Source organism: Pristis pectinata, chromosome 21 (genome assembly GCF_009764475.1).
Source record: "Pristis pectinata isolate sPriPec2 chromosome 21, sPriPec2.1.pri, whole genome shotgun sequence".
Taxonomy (NCBI): Eukaryota; Metazoa; Chordata; class Chondrichthyes; order Rhinopristiformes; family Pristidae; genus Pristis; species Pristis pectinata.
Genome location: NC_067425.1, coordinates 19,742,418 through 19,767,129, shown reverse-complemented (window position 1 = coordinate 19,767,129; position 24,712 = coordinate 19,742,418). Strand labels below are relative to the sequence as shown.

The following is a 24,712-nucleotide window of genomic DNA, read 5'->3' as shown; positions in this document are numbered from 1 at the left end:
TTACACTTATTAATTTCACAACTCAACATGTTTAGAAAATACCAGAATAGCCAAGGTTGAGTGTTTTATTTTGGGGAGTGGGTAAAAGGGGCCATAGGTGCTCATCAAAGGATGATGTAGGTGATGCCAAAGTCATGGATACCAAGAGGTCAACCCCAAACCAACAATGTTTTCCTCAAGAATTAGATATCAATCCGCCACAGTAACTTAGCAGTTAGCGTAATGCTATTACAGCGACAGCAACTGGGGTTCAATTCCCGCTGCTGTCTGTAAGGAGTTTCTATGTTCTCCTAGTGTCTGCATGGGGTTTCCTCCCACATTCCAAAGACGTACAGGTTAGTAGGTTAACATGGGCATAATTGAGTGGTGCAGGCTCATTGGGCTGGACGGGGCTGTTACTGTGCTGTATAAATAAAATTTTAAAGTAAAGTTTAGTCCACGTTGCTATGCAATATCCTAACTGATCCCAAATTGAGTTATGACCTACAAGCCCTCACAACATAACTACTTATTCTGTTTTTGCTAATAACATCCAACCTCATCCCTCAATCTCCTCAAACCAATGTAAACTACTGCTGATCCTAAACTCTGCTGTCCATATGTTATCGTGTGTCAAACTGTTCTTAATCATCAGCAACTTCTCACAGACCTTCTCATACAAATGGAGGGTGTAATAGTTTGATCTAAAACCAGTGTATTATGCCTAAACAAGGGAGACTACAAATGGGACGAGGGAGGAGTTGGCTTGTGTAAACTGGGAACAAGAGCTACATGGTGGGACAGTTGAGGAACAGTGGAAGACTTTCAAAGAGATCTTTCAGTGCTCCAAAGTATATTCCAGTTAAAAGCAAAGACAGCAAGAGTGGGAAGAGCCAGCCAGCCAGCCTTGCATAACTAAGGAAATAAAGTCGGCATCAAACTAAAAGCTCATGCATACAAAGTCATCAAAAGTAGTGGGAAATTGGAAGATTGGGAAAACTTTAAAAAGCAAAGAACCACTAAGCAAGCAATAAGGAAAGGGAAGATAGATTAATAAAGTAAATTAACAAAAAATATAAAAACAGATAGTAAAAGTTTTTATAATTATATAAAGCAGAAAAGGGCGGCTAAAGTGAATGTAGGTCCCTTGGAAGATGAGGAGCGGGAATTAGCTGTGGAAATGGCTGAGGCTTTGAATGACTATTTTGTGTCGGTCTTCATGGTGGAGGATATGTTTAACATGACAGAGATGTTATGGGTGCAATGGGAGGTGAGGGCCTTGATAAAAATCACTGTCACTAAAGAGGTAGTGATGAGTAAACTAGTGGGCCTAAAGGTAGACAAGTCCCCTGGTCCTGATGGGATGCATCCCCGGGTACTGAAAGAAATAGCGGAAGTGAAAGGAGATGGGTTTGTGATAATTTACCAAAATTCTCTGGACTCTGGGCAGGTCCTGGTGGATTGGAAGACAATGAATATCACACCACTGTTTAAAAAAGGATGCAGACAAAAGATGGCTAACTATAGGCCAGCTGGCTTAATGTCTGTAGTTGGGAAAATGCTTGAAGCTATGATTAAGAAATAGCAAGACATCTGGATAGAAGTGGTTCCATCAGGCAGACACAGCATGGATTCAGGAAGGGGAGGTCCTGTTTGACAAGCTTACTGGAGTTCTTTAAGGATATAATGAGTGCAGTGTATAGAAGGGAACAGGCGGATGTTGTATACTTGGATTTCCAGAAGGCATTCAATAAGGTGCTGCATAAAAGACTTAGCCATAAGATAAGGATGCATGGAGTTGGGGGTAATGTATTAGCATGGATAGAGGATTGGTTAATCAATAGAAAGGCAGAGAGTTGGGATAAATGGATGTTTCTCCGGTTGGCAGTGGCAAGTGGAGTGCTGCAGGGGTTGGTGCTGGGCCTGCAACTTGTTCATGATACACATTAATGATTTGGAAGAAGGAACCGAGTGTAGAGTATTTAAGTTTGCTGATGACGCTAAATTGAGTGTCAAAGCAAATTCTACAGAGGATGCGGAGAGTCTGCAGAGATATAGATAGCTTAAGTGAGTGGGCAAGGGTCTGGCAGATGGCGTACAATGTTGGTAAATGTGAGGTCATCCAGTTTGGAAGGAAAAATAGAAGATCAGATTATTATTTGAACGGTGGAAGATTGCAACATGCTGTTGTGTGGAGGGACGTGGGAGTGGTTGTGCATGAATTGCAATAGGTTGGTTTGCAGGTGCAACAGGTTATCAAGAAGGCAAATGGAATGTTGGCTTTCATCGCTCGAGGAATTGAACTTAAGAGCAGGGAAGTTGTGTGGCAAATGTACAGGATACTGGTGAGGCCACACCTGGAGTACTGCATGCAGTTCTGGTCTCCTTACTTGAGAAAGGATATACTGACTTTGGAGGATGTTCACCAGGTTGATTCCAGAGATGAGGGGGTTAGCCTACGAGGAGAGATTGAGTCACCTGTGACTATACTCGCTGGAATTAAGAATGAGAGGGATCTTATAGAAACAGAATTATGGAAAGGGATAGATAAGATAAGAGACAGGAAAGTTGTTTTCACTAGTAGGTGAGACTAGAACTTGAGGACATTGCCTCAAGATTCAGGATGGAGATGAGGATAAACTGCTTCCACCCCCCCCCCCCCCCCCCCCCACCCCCAGAGAGCAATGAATCTGTGGAATTCTCTGCCCAGTGGAGGCTACCTCATTAAATATATTTAAGACTCAGTTAGATAGATTTTTGCATAGTAGGGAATTAAGGGCTATGGGGAAAGGGCAGGTAGGTGAAGCCGAGTCCACAGTCAGATCAGCCATGATTGAATGGCGAAGCAGGCTCAATGGGCCAGATGGCCTACTCCTGATCCTATTTATGTTCTTATGTTCACGAGGTCCTGGTCTCCCGACATCTATTTGTGGCTTTGACCATCTTTTACCCTGTTACCTTATCCACTGCTAAAGAAATAGCTGAAATCTTTGCTCTAATGACCCCCTTTGCTTCCTGCCTCCCTACAGCTCATGCTTGATTGACTTGAATTCCCTATTTAAAAATCAACCACTTAGAGAAAGCTTTCAGTCATCCTTCCTAATATTTCTTTATTTAGTTTGGTTCCTGTTTTTGGTTTGTTTCTGTGTTGTACTTGAGTGTTTTTACAATGAAGGATCTATGCAAATGAAATTTTGGCTGACACATTTCCAGTTGAAAGTCTCAGTATTTTCTGAGCTAAAAACAGGACTTTGCACAATGCAGAAAAAGCTATACTTCAAGGTGAAGAAAAAGGACCAGTTTCAGTGATGAATGTGTAGATCAGGAAAGGGGAAAGGAGTTGATAGTAGGGAAGGAGAAATAACTTTCTTGACAAGAAAGTGCCAAGAGCGAGTAATGGGTAGGAAAAGGAAAAGAGTACAGGCATTTTTAGAACATAGCGAGTAATATATCATGGTTATGTACAGGGGAGTCATAAGAATTTTCAAACACACTTCCAGAACATAAAAGTTCAGCAACTGCTGAACAAGTCCAATGAACATAATAGAGAGGAAAGCTAAACAACACAATGCATATAAGAAGTACATCTATCAATTCAAATTCAGAGCTAACATTGTTGGAGCAAGATTGCACATTCCCAATCAGAAAAACAAATTCATATCTAAAATTCATCAGAAACAGTATTAATAATATCTACAAAAACAGGCTAAGCCTTTGCTTTAAGGTGGAGCCTTGATCTTACAAACTTATAAAACTTGGAAGCCAGAAATGATGGTTAAGGTAAGAATGTCTTGGCACCGGCCCAGGATTCCAAGTGTTGGACTTCTAGGAAAGAATGTAGTACAAAAAGATCACAGCGGACAATTCTAGTTTTTTTGCATTTCGGGCCCAAAATCCTATTACTCCATTGTTACTTCCAGACTAAAACTGAGTGACAACAAATATAAACTGATTAAATTACAGCATAAATGTCTACATGCACATTAAATGTGCTTACCTTTTGTCTGATGCTCGCAGTACTTTTGCAAACACCTCAAGCTCACAGAATTCACCACCCAATTGGCAAAGACGTCCTTGTTGATAAAGCTGTAAAATCCAAGTGATTTTAATTAGAAAAATTAGTACTTTCCAATTTTCACATAGGATGTAGGCAACCCGGCGAGGTCAGCATTTGATTCTAATTCTTACTGCCCTCGAGAGCAATTAAAGATTACATAAACATATTTTAAGTTACTTTTAAGAAACTATATCGTTCATTGCACCCAAGTGATTCATCAAGGAGAGTTAAGTGCATTCAGGTGGTGAATATCAATCAGACATTTTAATCCATTTTATGACAGTAGGCTCAGGAAGAGGTACTAGCTTATCTTGGAGGCACAGAAATACAAAGGAAGTCACTAAACACTGGATAATAACTAATAACTTGACTCTCATATTCTGCCTAACACAGGGTGCCAAACCCAATTGCCTTCAGATTCCATGTGCAATAACGTTCAGAGGTTTGAGAGTCTCAAGAACACACTTTTATTAAAATATTAGATACATATGGATTTAGAATATTAGATATATTCATTTTTCATGTTAACAATCCACATGATAAAAGTATTAAACACCTACAGGTGACCCCCGCAGTACAGGGGGGTCATGTTCCAGTAAAAATATCTGCATCTGGATTTTCCATAACACGAAGCCACATCATCTGAGTAAGAAACACATGTTGAAAAATAAATGTTTATTTACCTTTCCCCTCCCCCAATGCATAAATTCTGTAAGAATTAAATTTCCTGTCTCAAAATTTTGGTTAGTGATCTACAAATTCTGTGGGGCAAATTTTTGTTACCCGAACAGCCATAATGCAGAGATCGCTTGTACTTGTTGCATCACCGCTAATTACAACCAGTCTTTGCAACTCTCCATTCTGTGCACACCTTTGGAAATGTGGTTTTGTCAAGGCAGCATGTTAGTGTTCCACGATCTTTTGACTTTACAAACTTCATCACAGAATAGAGCAATTCATCTCAGTATCTTGTGACACAAACTGAAATAAGTTGCATTCTGGTCTTCTTGAGTGAAAAATATTTTACTCCTTGCACGTCCATCTGATTGATTCAGATTATTTGCTGTGATCTATGCATTTTCAAAGCCTGTCCCTTTGGAGTTTCAATAATTTTATTTCTACAGTGGAGGTTTCTGTAACTGTAAATGTGGGAACAGGACACCCCAAATACAACTTCCACTTCTGCACATTTTCAAAACTTGACTGTAGTCTTTGTAATACATCTTAATATTCCTCGTGTTTGCGATCATGGGCTTTGATTTCTCGTAATGTTTACCATCCACTTATGATCAAAATGTCTGGACCCCATGTCTCTTTGGTGACCTGCACTGGAAGGTGAAGACTATATAAGATACAATTTTATTATTCTCTAGCGAAGCCAAGTTGAGTGTATGCAGATACCCCATAATACTAGTGAGCAACATGAAATCCTCTATCTTTTGCTCAAGTTGTAATATAGGACTTTCCTTTTCTGAAAAGGCTCTTGCAGTTGCACAAACCGAAAACACCGACACAATCACCTCACAATACATTTAAGTTTCTCTTTAAATTACAGCACTTCAATTTTTTTCTGAATCGTTAATTAGTCTTCCCAGATGAAGTTGACAATTTCTGAAACAGTTTTTACAACATTTTTGTACTTCAAATATCCTCTGCAAGATACCCTTGATGGATGGTGCAATAAACTAAAAGAAATTGTGGAAATTCTGATACATTTCAGAGTCTAAAATGTCTACTATTTTTCCTACCATTGCAGGTGCTTCATCCACTGCACCAGTGAAAAGTTCACTTGGCATTTTTATACTGGAATTTTTCAATGCAGTCAAGTGCACTTTTCATCTTGATACTCCATTGTTTCTTTTAGTACCACTAAATCCAACATTTATTTCACAAATTATTTCTAGCTGTGCTTTTTCTTCTATATCTGTGGATTTGTCAAGAGTGAGGTTGAACGCTAGCAAATTCTTCAGAACATTTTGCATATCCTACTTGCAACATCAGAACTGATTGGGAGATAGATACTCCTCTAAATGGTGGCACAACACTAGGATTTACTTTATTAGTCACTTCTGCTTTGCATTATTTCGACCCAAAATTACAGCCAATTTTGCATTAATTCTAATCTCATGTAAATTATATTTCCTGAAATAAAGTCTTCTGTTCTTCAGTCAGCGTACTTACCATATATAGAAATTAGTGCCAGTTGGCTGCTAAGGCATCTTTTAATAGCAGTTATGTTGTTTTCCTTAGTTCTGATCCAGGAGAATATTCACATGAAGACTTCCTGCGATACATTTCATGGTGACATTTCAAGTTACTCCTTTGTAGTAATGGGAGCACCGTTTTGGAAATGCAAATCTTTTCATTTTGACTGATCTTTGCTTCTTACAATTAGATTATACCATCATCATCATCCACTAGTAGGATTGCTCACAGATCTTATCAGTTGTGAGCACTGCCTATAATACAAAGGCTATGTATTCAGCAGGAATATTTTATAGGAAGATCACAAGCATGCTATATATTTAATACGACAACTTCATACACACTGCTATCTGCAGTGGAAGTTTTACTATCAGTATACTGAGATTAGAGGACAAAATGATGCTTAGCCTCTAAAAACATATTGGTCAAGGTTAGAGAGCATAGTGTACTGGACGTTAAAACACTACTGATACACATCTACTGGGATCAGGAGTTAATGAGTGCTGGACCTGTTATTTCCTCCATATGTCTGTGAACAGAATGTTGGAGCACTAATTTGCTTATTGTAAATCTCCAAGAGCTGCATTTGAACTAGAAAACACTACATTCAGCTCATGTCCCAGAGTCTGGGTGTTTCTACTCAAACATCTGATTCAGTTTACAAAAGTCCACTCTGCAGTTTCACTTGTATTTGTCACTATTTATTTGCATGTTATGCATAAAGCAAACGTTCATGCTGAAATGGAACTTTCCACTGTAAGCAACATCAGCATCATGCACATCCAGGGCAGGTCCTGCACATTTATACAGAGATCACCATTTATGCCACTCTCAAAGCAAATGGTATTTTTGATTTTTAAAGAAAAACAGCTGTCCTCTTGCATCTTTGTAAGGCTACTAACAAATATTAAACACAATTTATCCCAGCTGTGATGCCTGAAGTTCATGCTACTGCCATTAGAAACAACTAGCATGTCACTCTTTACATTCAATGCTGTCAATGACAGAATGTAGTTTTAAAGATAAGAGAACATTTTTCTTTTACAGCTGTTGTCATACACTAGGCTGTATTCTTATGTACATCAGTTATCCAATTTTTGTACAGAAATCCAGATAAAACATTTGGAAACTGAGCTGAGCTCGAGGGTGTTGGGAAAGGAAATGTCAGTCCTGGCAACGATAGAAACATGAAAAAGCTCCAACATAAGAAACAGAAAAAAATTAGCAGACCCCAACAACAAGTTTTGACAATATTAATGAAAATTCAGATCCAAAACATTAATTGTTGCCTTTTTGGCAGATGCTATCTACTGTTTTATTAAAAATCTGCTTCAAAAAAATGTTTGACATAGGTTTCAGACTACCAAGACCAAAGATTATAACACTAGATCAAAGGTCACTAAGCACACAGCCATTTTGACTGATCAAATGGTCCACTCTATTGTTCAGTTATGAAGCCACATTGTCTTGAATTACAGTAGTAGTCATAAAGCATACCACAAATAGATCGAAGCAAAAAACAAACTGTTGGAAGAACTGTGGGCCAGGCAGCATCTGTGGAGGGAATTGGACATCCAACATTTCAGATCGAGACCCTTCATCTGGGCTGAGTAGAGGGGAGATAGCCAGTATCAAGAGACGAGGGGAAAGGGTGGGGCACGAGCTGGCAAGTGATAGGTGGATCCAGGTGAGGAGGGGTTGATTGGCAGATGGAGTCAGGAGGAGGTAGGAAGGGTTAAGATAGCAACAGAGGCTAGGTGATAAATGGAGACAGAGGGGTGCAGATAATGGAATCTGATGAAGAAGGTGGAGTAGAACCAAATAAGGGAGGGATGGTGGACAGATGGGAACAATGAGGGAAGGGGATTGGAAAGAAGAGGATGTATGGGAGGACATGGATAGATCATGAGACAGGGACAGAGGGAGAACAGGTTACCTGAAATTGAAGAATTCAATCTTTGTGCTTTTGGGTTGTGGACTACCGAGGTGGAATACGAGGTGTTGTTCTTTTAGTTTGCATTTGGCCTCACCCTGAAAGTGGAGGAGGCCAATGACAGACAGGTCAATGAGAGAATAGGAAGGGGAATTAAAATGGCTTGCAACCAGGAGGTCCAGATGGCCACTGCAGACAGAGCTCAGGTGCTTGGCAAAGCAGTTGCCTAGTTGGCGTTTCGTCTCACCAATGTAGAGGTGGCCATACCAAGAGCATCAAATGCAATAGATGAGGTTGGAGGAGGTGCACGCGAATGTGTCTCACTTGGAAGGGCTATTTAGGTGCCTGGATGGTGGTGAGGGAGGAGGTGCAAGGACAAGTGTTGCAGGGGAAAGAGGGATATGTCCATAATTAGTTTCAAGATGAACAACAAGATCAACAATTCATGAAGCAGGCTAGAATTGGTGTTTCTGAGCATAAATGCCAACCTTTTCTTTTTAACTAAACAGTTTTCTGGAAAGATGAGGCATTAAGTAGAAAACAAGCCAGCAAAATGGTATCAGAAACCTGCCATTTTTACACCTAGCTATAGATCAGCTTTAACTAAAGACAAACTTATAGTAAACTGATCCAGATGTTAAATGCAACAATGCATACAGAGACAGATATTTCAATAACTGAGACCGATATTTCAATAACTGAAATCAGTGACCATTTACCCTTAGCCCTTGCCATTTCTTTCAGTGTGGCCTAGAGCAGTCTTTTGCTAGGAGCTCCAGAGAAGCCCACTGTAGCAGAGTGTAGAGCTGGATGCGTGACAGAACAGATTTGACTGCAAGTAAGGCCATGTTCCAGAATCACCAATTATTAAAGCTGTCACTATCATCAAATGTTTGTGAATGCCTTTGGAAACTGATTTCTCCCATTCACTTTGGTGCAGATTCAGCAGACAGATTTCCCTCACTCTGAGGACTGGGAAACCTGTGAAGTTTGGCAATGCCTTTATGGACTCCATGAGTCCACCAGTGAGCGCAGATGTCTTGGGGCTGATGCTCTACTGCGCAAAAGACTGAACTTCTGCCTAAATTCAGAAACAGCCCAGTCATAAACTTATCTGTCATCAGATCCAGGCAAATCCCAGCTGGCGACCTACCAGAGCAACATGGAATTGCTTTACAAAATACACAGAATGCCAAATAATTCCAATGATTCCAACTTATTTTTAAAATCATAAGATTAAAGAATCTTCAATAGAATGTTAAAATTGCCATGCTATAAAATGATCTTCCTTGTGGTGGCAACTCAAATATCTTCATAATTAATCAATGTACACAAAAGTCAGTAGGTCATATTTTAAATAATGTGATCATGTATTAAATAAGTTAGTACAAAAGGTATCCAATTCCAACAAGTTTTAATCCTGAAAGAACTGATATTAAATATTACTGACCTTACCTACTGCAAAATCAGTATGATGAAAGGTAAACCTATCATTGTCTATGCAGTTACTGCTTCAAAAGCATTTTACATGGAATGAAGTTGGAGAGTTGAGTGCATAATACCCACTGAGTTCACTGATACCCACATTAAGAAAAAAAAGATATACTGGCAGAGTAAAGATACTGTTTCACTATAAGTGCTATTATCTGACTCTATTTGCATAAGGACATGTTGACTATCTCACCCTTTGAGCCTTTTCCATCACACTAAAAAATTAACCAGGTTCCCTGGTCTTCAACTCCCAACCAGCAGAAATAATTTCTCTTATCTGTTTTCCTTAATATTGAGAGCATTGCCCAGAATTCTCAGATTCCAGTAAACAGAACCAGAGTTTGGCTGTCATTTAAGCCTCGGAGTCCAGAATAACTCCAGTTAATCTACATTGCAGTCATTCCAAGTACAATACCCTGGAATTATTTTGAACAGTGAGCTGACCATCCTCACTGATCCCCTACTCAGTAGGATAGCACTTGTATGGATCTTCAAGCAATAACTTGGTCTATATCATCAGCTCCAATCTGGTCACTTGGCCTTCTAGCCATAATTCTCATTACATAGAGGGACCTTAAAAATCCTACCCACTGAAAATGCTTTGACAGCAAAAATCTCAAATTAAAAAGACACTTACATTAAAATTGTTTTTAAGTAAACGATCAATTAAAAGTATGAATTATCCAAAACTTACCTCTCCTCTTCAGTTATTCTTTTCTATTGAAATAAACATAGTCCCTGACCCATGCCAGATCTATCCTGGAACAAGTTTAGCAGGCAAACTTTATAGCATAACTGCTGAGAAATAGTAGGAAGTTAGTGCTTCACTGCTGGACTTCATGAGTAATCCTATGCTTGAGCATAGTTGGGAAACAATTGTGAAGTAGTTTGTGGGAAGCCTGTGCTTCCTTTCAATTATAGAGGAAAATGTCAACTAATATACCCTATTAACAGCTCTGCAGATGTCTAATCAAAGCTGTGCAAAGCTTCATGTCTTCTATACTCATTGTACTCCAATCTATATAAAAGGCCAGAACACCACTGAACTTTTTAATTATTTTCTTCAGCCATCCTAAATGTTTTAATGATGTACAATGGCTTCCCGTCCATAGGTCAATGCTTCTCCTTTTTTCATCATGTGGATACTGCTGTTTTGTCCTTTTCCGATCCAGTGGGGCTGACCTCTCAATTATCCACATAAAAACCCATTTGTCACCATTTCTGCCCATTCATGTAATCTACTAAGCTCTCTTTGTAATTCAGTGAATCTACCTGCTCTGCTTACAATGCTGCTTATCTGTGTCATCAGCAAACATGTATATAAATTTTCCTACCCAATATCCACATTATTTATAAATATAGCAGACAGTTGCAGGCCCAACACAAGTCCTTGCGGTCACTACCAGTCACAGCCTAACAACTAAGTACGTGGCCATCCCTATGCTCTACTTCCTGACACTTAGCTAATTTTCTACAATTGATTCTATGAGCATCAACTTTAGTTTCTTGTACAGCAAACATCATCTGGAAGTCTACAAGGCTTAAGTAATAATGTCTATAGAAGTAACATCTTCAAAGTATATTGTGAAATTGCAAGGTTAACAGAAAAAAAACTGGAAATATTCAGCACATCAGGCAGCATTTGTGAAGAGAGAAACAGGGTTAACACTTCAGGTAGAAGATTATCATAGATATTGTGATGATAGGTGACAGAGTCAAAATTTTGACTACTTCCCTCTCCACAAATGCTTCTTGAATGACTGAGCACCTCCAATATTTTCTGTTTGCATTTTAGATTTCCAGCACTTGTAAGTTTTTGCTTTCAGTCATGTTTGCTCTTACTGTTCAAGGTTTTTGGTCATTTTATCCCTTGTAATGCCCTGACAACAGATATTGTGCTAATCAATCAGTCTTTCCTGGTTTCTTCCTCCCACTTTTCTTAAACAGCAGAGGGACATGCAACTTTCTAATGCGAGGCTTTGCTGATGTTCCTTATAATCGCAGTATTAGTGAATAGCAAGTCCTAAAAGAACAAGCAATGGGAAGCCTATCAGTGACCTTAAGTAGCACCACTGCATACATAAATTGAGCTATTAAAGTATTCCAGTTATTCATTCAGGGTCTTGCCTGTGCATCTCGTGCCTTTCATTTCAGGTGGAAATCGATCCATCTCTCCATTATGCAAGGGATTTGATTTATTATTATTACTACATCATTTGTAAACATGTAACTGTGAAATGAGTTACGGTTTAATTAAAATTATGGCCATTTCATTACTATGTTTAACAGTCCAAAGCCAAACAAGGTTACAGCTGAGCACAGAACCATAGAACAATACAGCACAATACAGGCCCTTCAGCCCACCATGTTGTGCCGACCTTCTAACCACTCCAAAGACTATCTAACCCCTTCCTCCCATTCCTCCACATGCTTATCTAACAATCTCTTGAAATTGACCAACGTATCAGCCTCCACCACCACCCCAGGCAGCGCATTCCATGCCCCAACCACTCTCTGGGTGAAAAACCTCCCTCTGACATCTCCCTTGAACTTCCCACCCATTACCTTAAGGCCATGCCCTCTTGTATTGAGCATTGGTGCTCTGGGAAAGAGGCGCTGGCTGTCCACTCTATCTATTCCTCTTAATATTTTGCATACCTTTATCATGTCTCCTCTCATCCTCCTCCTCTCCAATGAGTAAAGCCCTAGCTCCTATAGTTTCTCCTCATAATCAGTACTCTCCAATCCAGGCAGCATCCTGGTAAATCTCCTCTGCACCCTTTCCAACGCCTCCACGTCCTTCCTATAATGAGGCGACCAGAACTGGACACAGTACTCCAAGTGTGGTCGAACCAGAGTTTCGTAAAGCTGCATCATTACTTCGCAGCTCTTAAACTCAATCCCATGATTTACGAAAGCTAACATCCCATAAGCTTTCTTAACTACCCTATCCACCTGTGTGGCAACTTTCAGTGATCGGTGGATATGAACCCCAAGATCCCTTTGCTCTTCTACACTGCCCAGAATCCTGCCATTTACCTTGTATTCCGCCTTGGAGTTTATCCTTCCAAGGTGTACCACCTCACACCTCTCCAGATTGAACTCCATCTGCCACTTGTCAGCCCAGCTCTGCATCCTATCAATATCCCTCTGCAAGCTTCGACAGCCCTCCACACTATCCACAGCACCACCGATCTTTGTGTCATCTGCAAACTTGCTAACCCACCCTTCCACCCCCTCATCTAAGTCATTAATAAATATCACAAGAAGTAGAGGTCCCAGAACCGATCCCTGTGGGACACCACTAGTCACAGACCTCCAATCCAAATGCACTCCCTCCACCACAACCCTCTGCTTTCTACAGGCAAGCCAATTCTGAATCCACACTACCAAGCCTCCCTGGATCCCTTGGCCTCTGACCTTCTGAAGAAGCCTACCATGCAGAACCTTGTCAAACGCCTTACTAAAATCCATGTAGACCACACCTACTGCACTACCATCATCAATCTTCTTGGTCACCTCCTCAAAGAACCCTATCAGGCTAGTGAGGCAAGATCTTCCCTTCACAAAGCCATGCTGGCTGTCCCTAATCAGTCCATGATTCTCTAAATGATCATAGATCCGATCTCTTAGAATCCTTTCCAACAGCTTACCCACCACAGACATAAGGCTCACTGGTCTGTAATTCCCTAGACTATCCCTACTACCTTTTTTGAATAAGGGGACAACATTCGCCACCCTCCAATCCTCCGGTACGATCCCTGTGGACAACAAGGACTCAAAGATCCTAGCCAACGGTTCAGCAATCTCCTCCCTCGCCTCACGAAGCAGCCTGGGGAATATTCCGTCAGGCCCCGGGGACTTATCTGTCCCAATATTTTCTAACAGCTCCAACACATCCTCCCTCTTGATATCTACACACTCTAAAACATTACCCTTACCAACATTGTCCTCAGCATCATCAATACCCCTCTCCTTGGTGAATACTGAAGAAAAGTATTCATCGAGAACCTCACCCACTTCCACAGCCTCCAGGCACAGCTTCCCACCTTTGTCTTTAATCGGACCCACCTTTACTCGAGCCATCCTTCTGCTCCTCACGTACGAGTAAAAAGCCTTGGGATTCTCTTTAACCCTACTTGCCAAAGCCTTTTTGTGTCCCCTTCTCACTCTCCTCAGCCCCTTAAGTTCCCTCCTTGCTACTCTATATTCCTCACAAGCCCTGTCTGATCCTTGCTGCTTACACCTTATGTATGCTGCCTTCTTCTTCCTAACTAGTTGTTCCACCTCGCTTGTCACCCATGGTTCCTTCACCCTGCCGTTCCTTCTCTGCCTCACCGGGACAAATTTATCCCTAACATCCTGCAAGAGATCTCTGAACATCAACCACACCTCCATAGTACATTTCCCTTCACAAACGTCAGCCCAATTTACACGCTCAAGTTCTTGCCTTATAGCCTGATAATTCGCCCTTTCCCCAATTAAATATCTTCCCGTCCTCTTTGCTCCTATGGCTTTGTGAAGGGAAGATCTTGCCTCATAAGCCTGATAGGGTTCTTTGAGGAGGTGACCAGGAAGATTGATGAGGGTAGTGCAGTAGATATGGTCAACATGGATTTTAGTAAGGCGTTTGACAAGGTTCCGCATGGTAGGATTCTTCAGAAGGTCAGAGGCCAAGGGATCCAGGAAGGCTTGTCCGTGTGGATTCAGAATTGGCATGCCTGTAGAAAGCAGAGGGTTGTGGTGGAGGGAGTGCATTTGGATTGGAGGGCTGCGACTCATGGTGTCCCACAGGGATCGGTTCTAGGACCTCTATTTTTTGTTTTATTTATTAGCGACTTAGATGAGGGTGGGTTAGCAAGTTTGCAGATGACACAAAGATTAGTGGTGTTGTGGATAGTGTGGAGGGCTGTCGAAGCTTACAGAGGGATGCAGAACTGGGCTGACAAGTGGCAAATGGAGTTCAATCCAGAGAAGTGTGAGGTAGTACACTTTGGAAGGACAAACTCCAAGGCGGAGTACAAGGTTAATGGCAGGACTCTGGGTAGTGTGGAGGAGCAGAGGGATCTGGGGGTTCATATCCACAGATCACTGAAAGTCGCCTCACAGGTGGATAGGGTAGTTAAGAAAGCTTATGGGATGTTAGCTTTCATAAATCGTGGGATTGAGTTTAAGAGCTGCGAAGTAATGATGCAGCTTTACAAAACTCTTGTTGGACCACACTTAAAGTACTGTGTCCAATCCTGGTCGCCTCGTTATGGGAGGGATGTGGAGACTTGGAGGGGGTGCAGAGGAGATTTACCAGGATGCTGCCTGGATTGGAGAGTATGGATTATGAGGAGAGACTAAAGGAGCTAGGGCTTTACTCATTGGAGAGAAGGAGGATGAGGGGAGACATGATGGAGGTATACAAAATATTAAGAGGAATAGATAGAGTGGACAGCCAGCACCTCTTTCCCAGGGCACCAATGCTCAATACAAGAGGGCATGGTTTTAAGGTAATGGGTGGGAAGTTCAAGGGAGATGTCAGAGGGAGGTTTTTCACCCAGAGAGTGGTTGGGGCATGGAATGCATTGCCTGGGGTGGTGGTGGAGGCTAATACGTTGGTCAATTTCAAGAGATTGTTAGATAAGCATGTGGAGGAATTTAAGATAGAGGGATATGTGGGAGGAAGGAGTTAGATAGTCTTAGCAGTGGTTAGAAGGTCGGCACAACATGTTGGGCCAAAGGGCCTGTTTTGTGCTGTATTTTTCTATGGTTCTATCCCTGTCCATGACAATTCTAAAGGTTATGGAGCAGTGGTCGCTGTCCCCCAAATGCTCACCCACCAAAACCTAATAGAAGCAAAGTAGTAACAATTTGGATACAAATTCAGCCACAAGAACATTTGGTCCTGCAATTTTTTTTTAAATCTCTGGAATTTGCATTGTTTAATTCACTCAATCTGTGTGACAGTTTCACTATGTAGAAACAATGAAACTATTTAAAATGCATTTGCAACAAATCAGCAGCAAATGCACTGTTAACAATGGAATTTAAAATTTGACTTTTTAAATGCCAAAACCCACTGTCTAATAATTTGTAACATACAAAAAATTTTTAAATATTCCAGTTTATTTTCAAATAGACAACAATAACATTTATACATAGTTTTTAGTGTATTCCTACAGTGGAAAAAATGGTCATGCACCGAAGAAGGAAGTAGTAGTAACCGAAAGCCAGGCTGCTTGCTGGTTTTATAAAAGATGGTCTCAGAATGTGGGAAGAAATGCAGAGTTCAGAAGGGGAATTTTGAATCACTGGGGCTGAACAGCTGGAAGAAACATCCAGCAGCAGCAAACCAAATACACAAGTTATAGTCAGATGAAAAGAGCTGGAAAATGACAAAAACATTACAGTGAGAGCGAAGACAGAAACAATGAGGTGATTTAAACTGGCAAAGATATTTGAAGCACTGTGACCTGTGCAGCAGTGAAAACTAGTGCAATGGGAATATGGGACTTGGTACGGAATGGGATGTGGGGAGATTTTGAACAATAATGATTTACCAAAAAATAAACTCAATTTCTTTCAAAGCCTGGCTAAATGAAATATGCATTTTGAGTCTTAAAGTTATACAGCATGGAACTGCCAACCAAAGTGCCTTCCTGAGCTAGTGCTTGCCCATATCCCTCTTTCCTATCCATGCACCTGTCCAAGTGTCTTTTAAACATTGTAATTGGACCTGCTTCTACCACTTCCTTCGGCAGCATCCACATGTGAAAAACTTGCCCCTCAGAACCCCTTTAAATCTTTCCTCTCTCACCTTAACCCTATGCCCTCTAGTCTTAGACTCCCCTACCACAGTAAGAAGACTGTGGCCATCCATCTTATCTATGCCCCTCATGATTTTATAAACCTTAATAAGGTCACCCCTCAGCCTCCTTTACTCCAGGGAAAATGGTCCCAACCTATCCAGCATCTCCACAGAACTCAAGCTCTCCAGTCCCAGCACCCTTTTCTGCACTCTCTAGATTAAATCACATCCTTCCTATAGAATGGCAACCAGAACTGCACTCAATACTCCAGGTGCAGTCTCACCAACGTCTTATATGCACCTGTAATATGACATCCCAACTCTTGTACTCAAGGCACCATCTGATCAAGGCAAAACTGCAATAGACATTCTTCACCACCTTGTCTACCCATGCCGCCACTTTGAAGGAACTATGTACTTGTATCCAGAGGTGTCTCTGCCCTACAACTCTTCTCAGGGCTGAACTTTTCACTGTATGCCCTGCCCTGGTTTAACTTCCCAAAGTGCATCATTTCACATCCATCACAGTTAAGTTCCATCTGCCATTCCTTAGCCCATTTTCCCCAGTTGATCTCGATCCTGCTACAACCTTAGACAACCTTCTTCACTATCCACCCCACCAATTTGTGTCATCCACAAACTTACTAATCATGTCACCTATATTCTCACCCAAATCAGTAATATACATGACAAACAACAGGGATCCCAGCACCGATCCCTGTGGCACACCACTGGTCATATGCCTCCAATATGAAAACCAATCCTTCACTCCTACCCTGACTCCTTCCACCAAGCCAATTTTATATTCAAGTGGCTAGCTCATCCTAAATCCCAGGTGATCCAATCTTTCGTACCAGCATACCACATGGGACCTTGTCAAAAGCCTTGCTAAAGTTCAAAGAAATAACGTCTTCAGGAAGAGGAAGTCAGGAGAACACACACCAGTCCTCATGAGGGGTCAGCAGCTTCAAGTTTCTGGGCATCAACATCTTGGAGGACCTATCCTGGGCCCAACACACTGATGCAATCATGAAAAAGGCACACCAATAGCTCTACTTTGTTAGGAGTTTGAGGAGATTCGGTATGTCACCAAAGACTCTTCCAAATTTCTTTAGATGTATGGTGGAGAGCATTCTGACTGGTTGCATCACAGACTGGTATGAAGGCTCCAATGCACAGGATCACAAGAGACGACCGAGGGTTGTAGACTCAGCCAGCACACCCATCATCACGAGCACAACCCATCATCGAAAACATCTTCAAGAGATGGTGCCACAAGGTGGCGGCATCCATCACTAAGGACCCTCATCATGTGGAACATGCCCTCTTTTCATTATTACCATTATCAGGGAGGAGGTACAGGAGCCAGAAGACTCACACTCAATTCAGGAACAGCTTCTTCCCTCTGCCATTACATTTCTTAGGTTCCATGAAACCCATGAACACTACCTCATTATTCCTTTTTTGTGCACTACTATAAAATCACAATAAATAATGTTATATCTTTACACCGCACTGCTGCCACAAAACAAAAAAGCATACAGGGCAGTGATAATAAATCTGATTCTGACCACCATACTCTTGTCACTCTTCTGGGTCATCTCAAAAAAATTTAATCAAATTTGTGAGATGCAATTTTCCATACACAAAGCCACGCCGACTACATTGAAATAGTCCTTGCCTTTCCAAATGCAGATAGATCTTCTGTCAGAATCCCCTCCAGTAACTTTCCCACCAGTGATGTTAGGCTCACCGGATGGCAAGTTCCCAGGCTTGTCGTTGTAGCACTTAAGTAAATTTCGGAAATGACAGAGAATCATGTTCAGAGCTTTAGCAAAGCAATTGATTTATGGTTTTCATGAACATGATTCTCTTGAAATCTGTTTTTTTTGAGGTTGTAACCAGCAGACAAGATCAGAAGGAATGTGATGTGATGTATTTGGTCTTTGATAAAGGTACCATACAAAATGTTTAAAAAAAAATTAAGAGCACATAGGGTTGGGAATATTATACTGCAGTAGGTTAAGGACTGGTTCACCACATCAAACCAATAGCAACAAAACGATTTTTGTTTGGTGAGGAGGGTGTCGCAGGTGTTGATATTGGTGATCCACCTATTCACAATCAATTTTAATGATTTTGATGAGGGCACCATCAAGTGTAATATATTAGAGTTTGCTGGTGATACAAAGCTGGGTGACAGTATGGGATCTGAAAAGGATGCAAATTGACTTTACTGGGGATATAAACAGTTTAAGTGAATGGGGGGGGGGGGAGAAGTACGTGGTGGATCGGATACAAGGTGGAAAAGTGAGGTTATCCACTTGGTGGAAAAAATAAAAAACTAAAGTACTGTGACTTCCTCAGGATGGATGTATGAGTGATACACCGAATATAATGACAGTTCACCAGTTCATTTGCTGGGATGGGGGTTGTAATATGAAGAAATATTAAGCAGACTGGATCAAAACTCCTGTATTTAGAAAAACAGGAGGGGATCTCATTAAAACATAAAAAATTGTAATATGGCTTAACAAGGTAGATGAGAAATAAAGTTTCCAGTTATTGGGTTGCTATTTCAAAATAAGAGATTGGCCATTTAGGACAGACAAAAAGAAATTTCTTCACTCCAAGGATAGTGGAATCTTTGGAATTTGCTCACCACAAAGGCTGTTGATACTCCATCACTCAGTACATTCAAGACAAATAGATTTTTCAATATTAAAGGAATCTGGGAATATGAAATTGCTGCAGGAAAATGACAAGAGGTAAATGCTCAGCCAGAACCTTACTGAATGGTGCAGCAAGCTTGAGGGGCTGAATAACCTTTTCCTGCTTTTGATTCTTATTCCATGAAATGGAAGTGGAAAGAGACCCATTCAGTTAGCGCCTCTGAGCATAAAAGTGAAATATCAAACTTTCAAAAGAAAAGAAAACATTCAGAGTTTTATTGGTTTACCATCTTTTGCTTTATAAAGATGAATTCTCACAAGCCAAAGCAGAACAGCAATGAAGTTTTCTTATCAGTACTCAGCAAGGGTTGCTTATAGAGGGCCAACCTTTTTTTTTCCAAAAATTTAAATTAAATTTTCTATGGCATTCTCTTTATCAAGTCCATTCCCCTAAGTTTGTTCTGCCATTCAGTTAGATTAAGCCCGAAGTGCAACTCAATTCTATTTGTACAATCCTTGATTCATATTGGTGATAATTCTCATGCTCAATAAAAACATCCATTTCAGTTTTAGAAAAATAACTTTCATATTTTCTTTAATATTTGTACTAAAAAAATTACTTTCCAACTTCATTCTTAAATGACCTAGTATAAAATTTAAAATTGTGGCTATTAAATTCTGTATTTTCTCCTAAGGAATTATCTTCTCTATATCTGAAGTATTTCAACAACCTTCTAAAATCAATGGAATACAAACCTAGTGTTTGTCACCTATTGTCAAACTTTAACCTAGAATGTAATTTTGCCAAATCTACACTATTTCACTTCTAAGGTCCTCCTTGAGTATGTTGCCAAAACAGAACACAATATCCAGATGAAATCTGATCAAGTTTCTGTACAACTGAAGCACAACTTCCGCTCTTATACATCCCAAATAGTTCAAGATCATGACCAATATCCCATTAGTTATTTTCTGCACTTGTGCACTAACTTTAAGAGATTTGTGGATACCCAACTCCCTGCTCTAATACATATAATGGGTTTTATCAGTATGCCCGTAATTAGAACACCAAATAAATAAATCAATTCATCACTAGAAAATATTTTCAAGATTATGCACTTCAGATATTAAAACCCGATTAGAGCAAGGCTTGTTCATTATGGATGCCAGACAACCTTTGAATAAGCTATTGTCACTTTCCATTTGGTTAACCGTCTTTCTCCTGTGTCACAGATATAACACTGCCAAGTGACAAGGGCATTTCAAGGCTATTGCCTCTGTTACTCTATATATAAAAAAAGGTTAAAGCAGTTTAGAATGAATGGGCCTCTAATTTTCCTTCCGGGGGAAAAAATACCTTGCCTGCACTTAATAGTGTGTATTAAGACAGAGAAACACACCAGGAGAAAAATGGACCATTTGGACACCACTATTTTTTTTTACATATTGTCTGTCCATCAATGTGTGTGCAATTAATGTCATTTCTTCTGAGTTCTAATCATAAAAGCAAAATTGAGCAGTGTCCTAGCATGCTAATACATCTACTGCACAAAATTGAACAAGACAATCACAGTTTGATTCAACATACTGATGTACCTGAACTGCACAGCATTTCCAACATCTGCAGTGTTTTGGTTTTCCAATTCACTAAATATTCCACTAAAAGGTACAATAAAAAGTGGTTTGGTTCTCAGTTAACAGTATTGTAGATTCGTCACTTCCATTCTTCACTTAAGGAATGGGAGGCAGCAGCATCTAATCAATGAAGCAAAAACTTTTTGCTAACCAAGTAGGAATCTGAACAGTACACAAGATTTATCAATTCAACTTGGGATTTCAATAAATAATAAATCAGGAATTTTTTTTTACAAATAAGAATTGAAAGGAAAAATGTTTAAAACAAAACTACACACATACAGTATCAACTGATGAAGAGGTATTCATTACTCAAAGTGTTATTTCTTACTGCTAGAATCTCTCAAAAATGTCTTTTTTCCTTAACATTAAGAACTACAAAGCTTACACCACACTGTACAAATTATCTCCGTACAAATACTTCATAAAATGCAGTGTAGGGATGGATGGGGACTGTCATTACTTGACCGATTATAGATGACGGATTACATCTGCGGCAAGTGTTTTTCTTAAAATGTAAAAAAAACCTTGAAATGTAAATGCATTATTACCCAACCCCTGATGACAATAATATTGAGCTTGCTCTTGTTCCAGAACACCCATATTTTGGACATTACAAATAAGCTAACTTCACAGCTTCAATGCAAAAAATCAACCGGAGGTGGAAATAAAAGCAGCGCCGGGGCGAGATGGCCGTACCTTGTAATAAACGTCAAACTGTATATTTTCGGGCAGTGATCGGATCTCCCTTCGGGAGCGGGTGTAACTGTCCACCACGGCCGAGATTGCGGTGTTGTACAAGGTTTCGGGAATCCATTCCAGCTCCACGGCCGCCATGTTGTTGATGCCTTCTCCCCCTCAGTGGCCGTCTCCCACCCGAGGAGCCGCCAACTGACCGAGCACCGACTCCCTTCCCCTCGCCACACCGCACCCTCACCCACCGTCCGCCCGCAAATGAACGCAGCAATCTCAAAAACAAAACAATCAAATTGCCATTTCATTCAAAAACATTTCCACCGCCTTCCCTTCATCTTTTTGGTACAATTTCCTCACAAGCAGAGCACAGCCTAATTTTTTTTCAACCCCACGCCATGCGTGGTGACGTACCCCCCCAAGCGCATGCCCGCTCACCCACTCCGCGTCGTACGTCACGAGGGTTTTTAAAAACCGAAAGGAAAACCCGCAGCGGGTGGTTTCCGCGGCTCAGCCGGGTTAAATTTTCAGGTTTGCGCGCAAAGGGGGAGACGCGACGTGCGCGGGCGGGTGGATATTTAAACAGAGACGTAAGAGGCTGCTGATGCTGGAATCTGGAGCAACAGACAGTCTGCTGGAGGAACTCGGCGGGTCGGGCAGCATCTGCGGGAGGCAAGGAATTGTCGACTCAGAGTCCTGATGTAGGGGTTCGACCCGAAACGTTGACAATTCCTACCCCGCAACCACCCCAGATGCTGATTGACCCACTGAGTTCCCCCAGCAGATTGTTGCAGGTAATTTAAACAGTTGGGACGATCTTTGACTCCCGCTGGATAAGAACAGAGAAAACTCAACAAGTCAGGTAGCCTGCGGAGAAAGAAACCGAGTCAGTGTTTCAGGTCGGTTATCACCAGCTATATTCTAAGAGTGACAATCCATAACTTTAACTGAATCAACCAAAGGGAAAATGAAGCAGAAATATTATGAGGAACGGCAGTCAACAATCTCTAGGTCCTTAAAAAGCAACAAAAAAATCCTGCAGGTACTGGAAATCTGAATTAAAAGCAGAAACTCCTGGAAATACTTGAGAAGTCAAGCAACAGTGGGAGAGAGAAACTTTCAGTTCTTCGTCAGAATCTTTAGTAGCTGTTGGTATAATGTCAAGTTAGCAACAAATCTAGTAATGTGTCAGGCAGACAAATATTCCAAATGTTCATTAACCTTGGAGGGATTGACCAATCATCTTGTCAGAAAGATATTTGTTATGTAAGAAAGTTAATATTTGCAACACCATAAACATAGTAATGTAGAAATACAATAATAAAAAATAAGCAGGAAGAGGCCATTCATAGCTTTAGGCCTTTTCTGTCATATATTACTGTGCATGAGCATTTTTCTCAATGCCAAATTCTCATTCTCTGTCCATACCTCTTCATGCCTTTCTTTCTGGAAATCTATCTATGTCTTTCTTAAACAAGATCAGTGACTTGGCCTCCATTGTTATCTGCGGTAAAGAATTCCACAGATTCACCACTTCCTGAGTGAAGAAATTCATTGTCTTAAACCATACACTGAAATGCGTGACTCCTGGTTCTTGACACCCCCAGCCAGATGAAACATCATCCCTGCATCCAGTCTATCCAGCCGTCTACTTTCTGTGTTTCATAGTGTTTTTTGCACAGAAATGGGCCCTTCGGCCCACCATGTCTATGCCAACCTTTTCTTCCATCTACACTAATCAAACATACTTCCATAAGCTCCACATCCTTCTATGCTTTGCCTGTTCAAGTGCCTGTCTGAATGTCTCTTCAACATAATGATCGTATCTGACTTCACCATCTCCCCTGCCAGCAAGTTCCAGACATCAACCATTTTCTGTGTAAAAAAACTTTTCCCTAAAATCCCCTTTAAAACTTCTTCAAATCATCTTAAACCTAATCCCTCTTGTTCTTGATACCTCTACTGCAGGAAAAAGATTCTGACTATCCACCCAATCTATGACTCAGTCTCCTCTGCTCCAAGAAAAACAAGCATAGCCTTTCCAATCTTTCCCCATAACTAAAGTCTTTCAATGCAGGCAACATCCTTGAAAATCCCCTCTAACTCTCTCCAGCACAACCACATCCTTCCTACAGTGTGGCGACCAGAACTGCACACACTACTTCAAGCGTTTTGTGAAGTTGCAACATAACATCCCACCTTTTATATTCTATGCCCTGACTTTTTAAGGCAAACACCCAGGATTTTTTGTACATCAACATTTCACAATTTCTCATTATTTAAATAATATGTCACCTTTTTGTTTCTACTGAAGTGGATAACTTCACATTTATCCACAGCCATGTATTTGCCATTAAATCAATTTATCTAAATTGGCCTGAAGCTTCCTCTTTGCATCCTCTTCACAGCTCAAAATCCAATTTTGTGATAAAAAAAATTATTTTATTAAGCAGTGCAATGAAAAATAATGCACAATTAAACTCAGTGGTATTTCCACATGTTTTGCCAGTGCGTATAATAACCTCTTCAACTGATCAGTTGAACATTTGAATGGGTAAAAAGTAGCCGGTAACAAAACAAAGGCCTTCTGGGATATGTGAACAATCGGCAGTTAGGGTCTCGATCTCTGTCTTTCCAAATTTTGAGCTGAAAAAGTGAAGGAACATAATTTAACATGCTGCTTCCAGAGTATCAAAATTATAAAAATCTTGTTGATTTCCCAGTAATTAACTGAATTAAAGTATATCATTATTTGTTCCCAATAATGAACTGAATTAAAATATGTCATTGGTTGTGTATGGTTCCATGGGTGCTGTACCTTGTCCAAGCACCATTCTCCACAAGTGACAACTGTGTTTAGTGAGAGAAAATGGTATAGTACTTAGCCACGGGTGAGGTGCTGGAGGACTGGAGGAGAGCTAATGTTGTTCTGTTATTCAAGAAAGGTTCTAAGAATAAGCCAGGAAATTTTAGGCCGGTGAGCCTGATGTCAGTAGTGGGTAAATTATTGGAAGATATTCTGAATGATGGGATATACTGTATAAGTATTTGGATAGATAGAGCCTGATTAGGGATAGTCAACATGGCTTTGTGCGTGGTAGCTCATGTACTGTATAACTAATCTTATAGAGTTTTTCGAGGAGGTTACTAAGAAGGTCGACGAGGGAAAGGTGGTGGACGTTGTCTGCACAGACTTTAGCAAGGCCTTTGACAAAGTGCCCCATGGGACACTGGTCCAGAAGGTTAAGTCG

General features: G+C 40.6%; 1 protein-coding gene across 1 annotated transcript in view; it reads right to left on the bottom strand.

Moving 5' to 3' along the window:
* Nucleotides 1–21,906, bottom strand: part of appbp2 (amyloid beta precursor protein (cytoplasmic tail) binding protein 2) — a 66,693-nt gene extending 44,787 nt beyond the window's left edge. Inside the window, exons 1-2 of the mRNA XM_052035652.1 lie at nucleotides 21,468–21,906; nucleotides 3,977–4,065 (exon numbers count right to left, since the gene is read on the bottom strand). Of these exons, the coding sequence (XP_051891612.1) occupies nucleotides 3,977–4,065; nucleotides 21,468–21,605 (227 nt within the window). The 5' untranslated portion in view covers nucleotides 21,606–21,906. The remainder of the gene's footprint in view (nucleotides 1–3,976; nucleotides 4,066–21,467) is intronic.
* Between the last annotated feature and the right edge of the window lie 2,806 nt (nucleotides 21,907–24,712).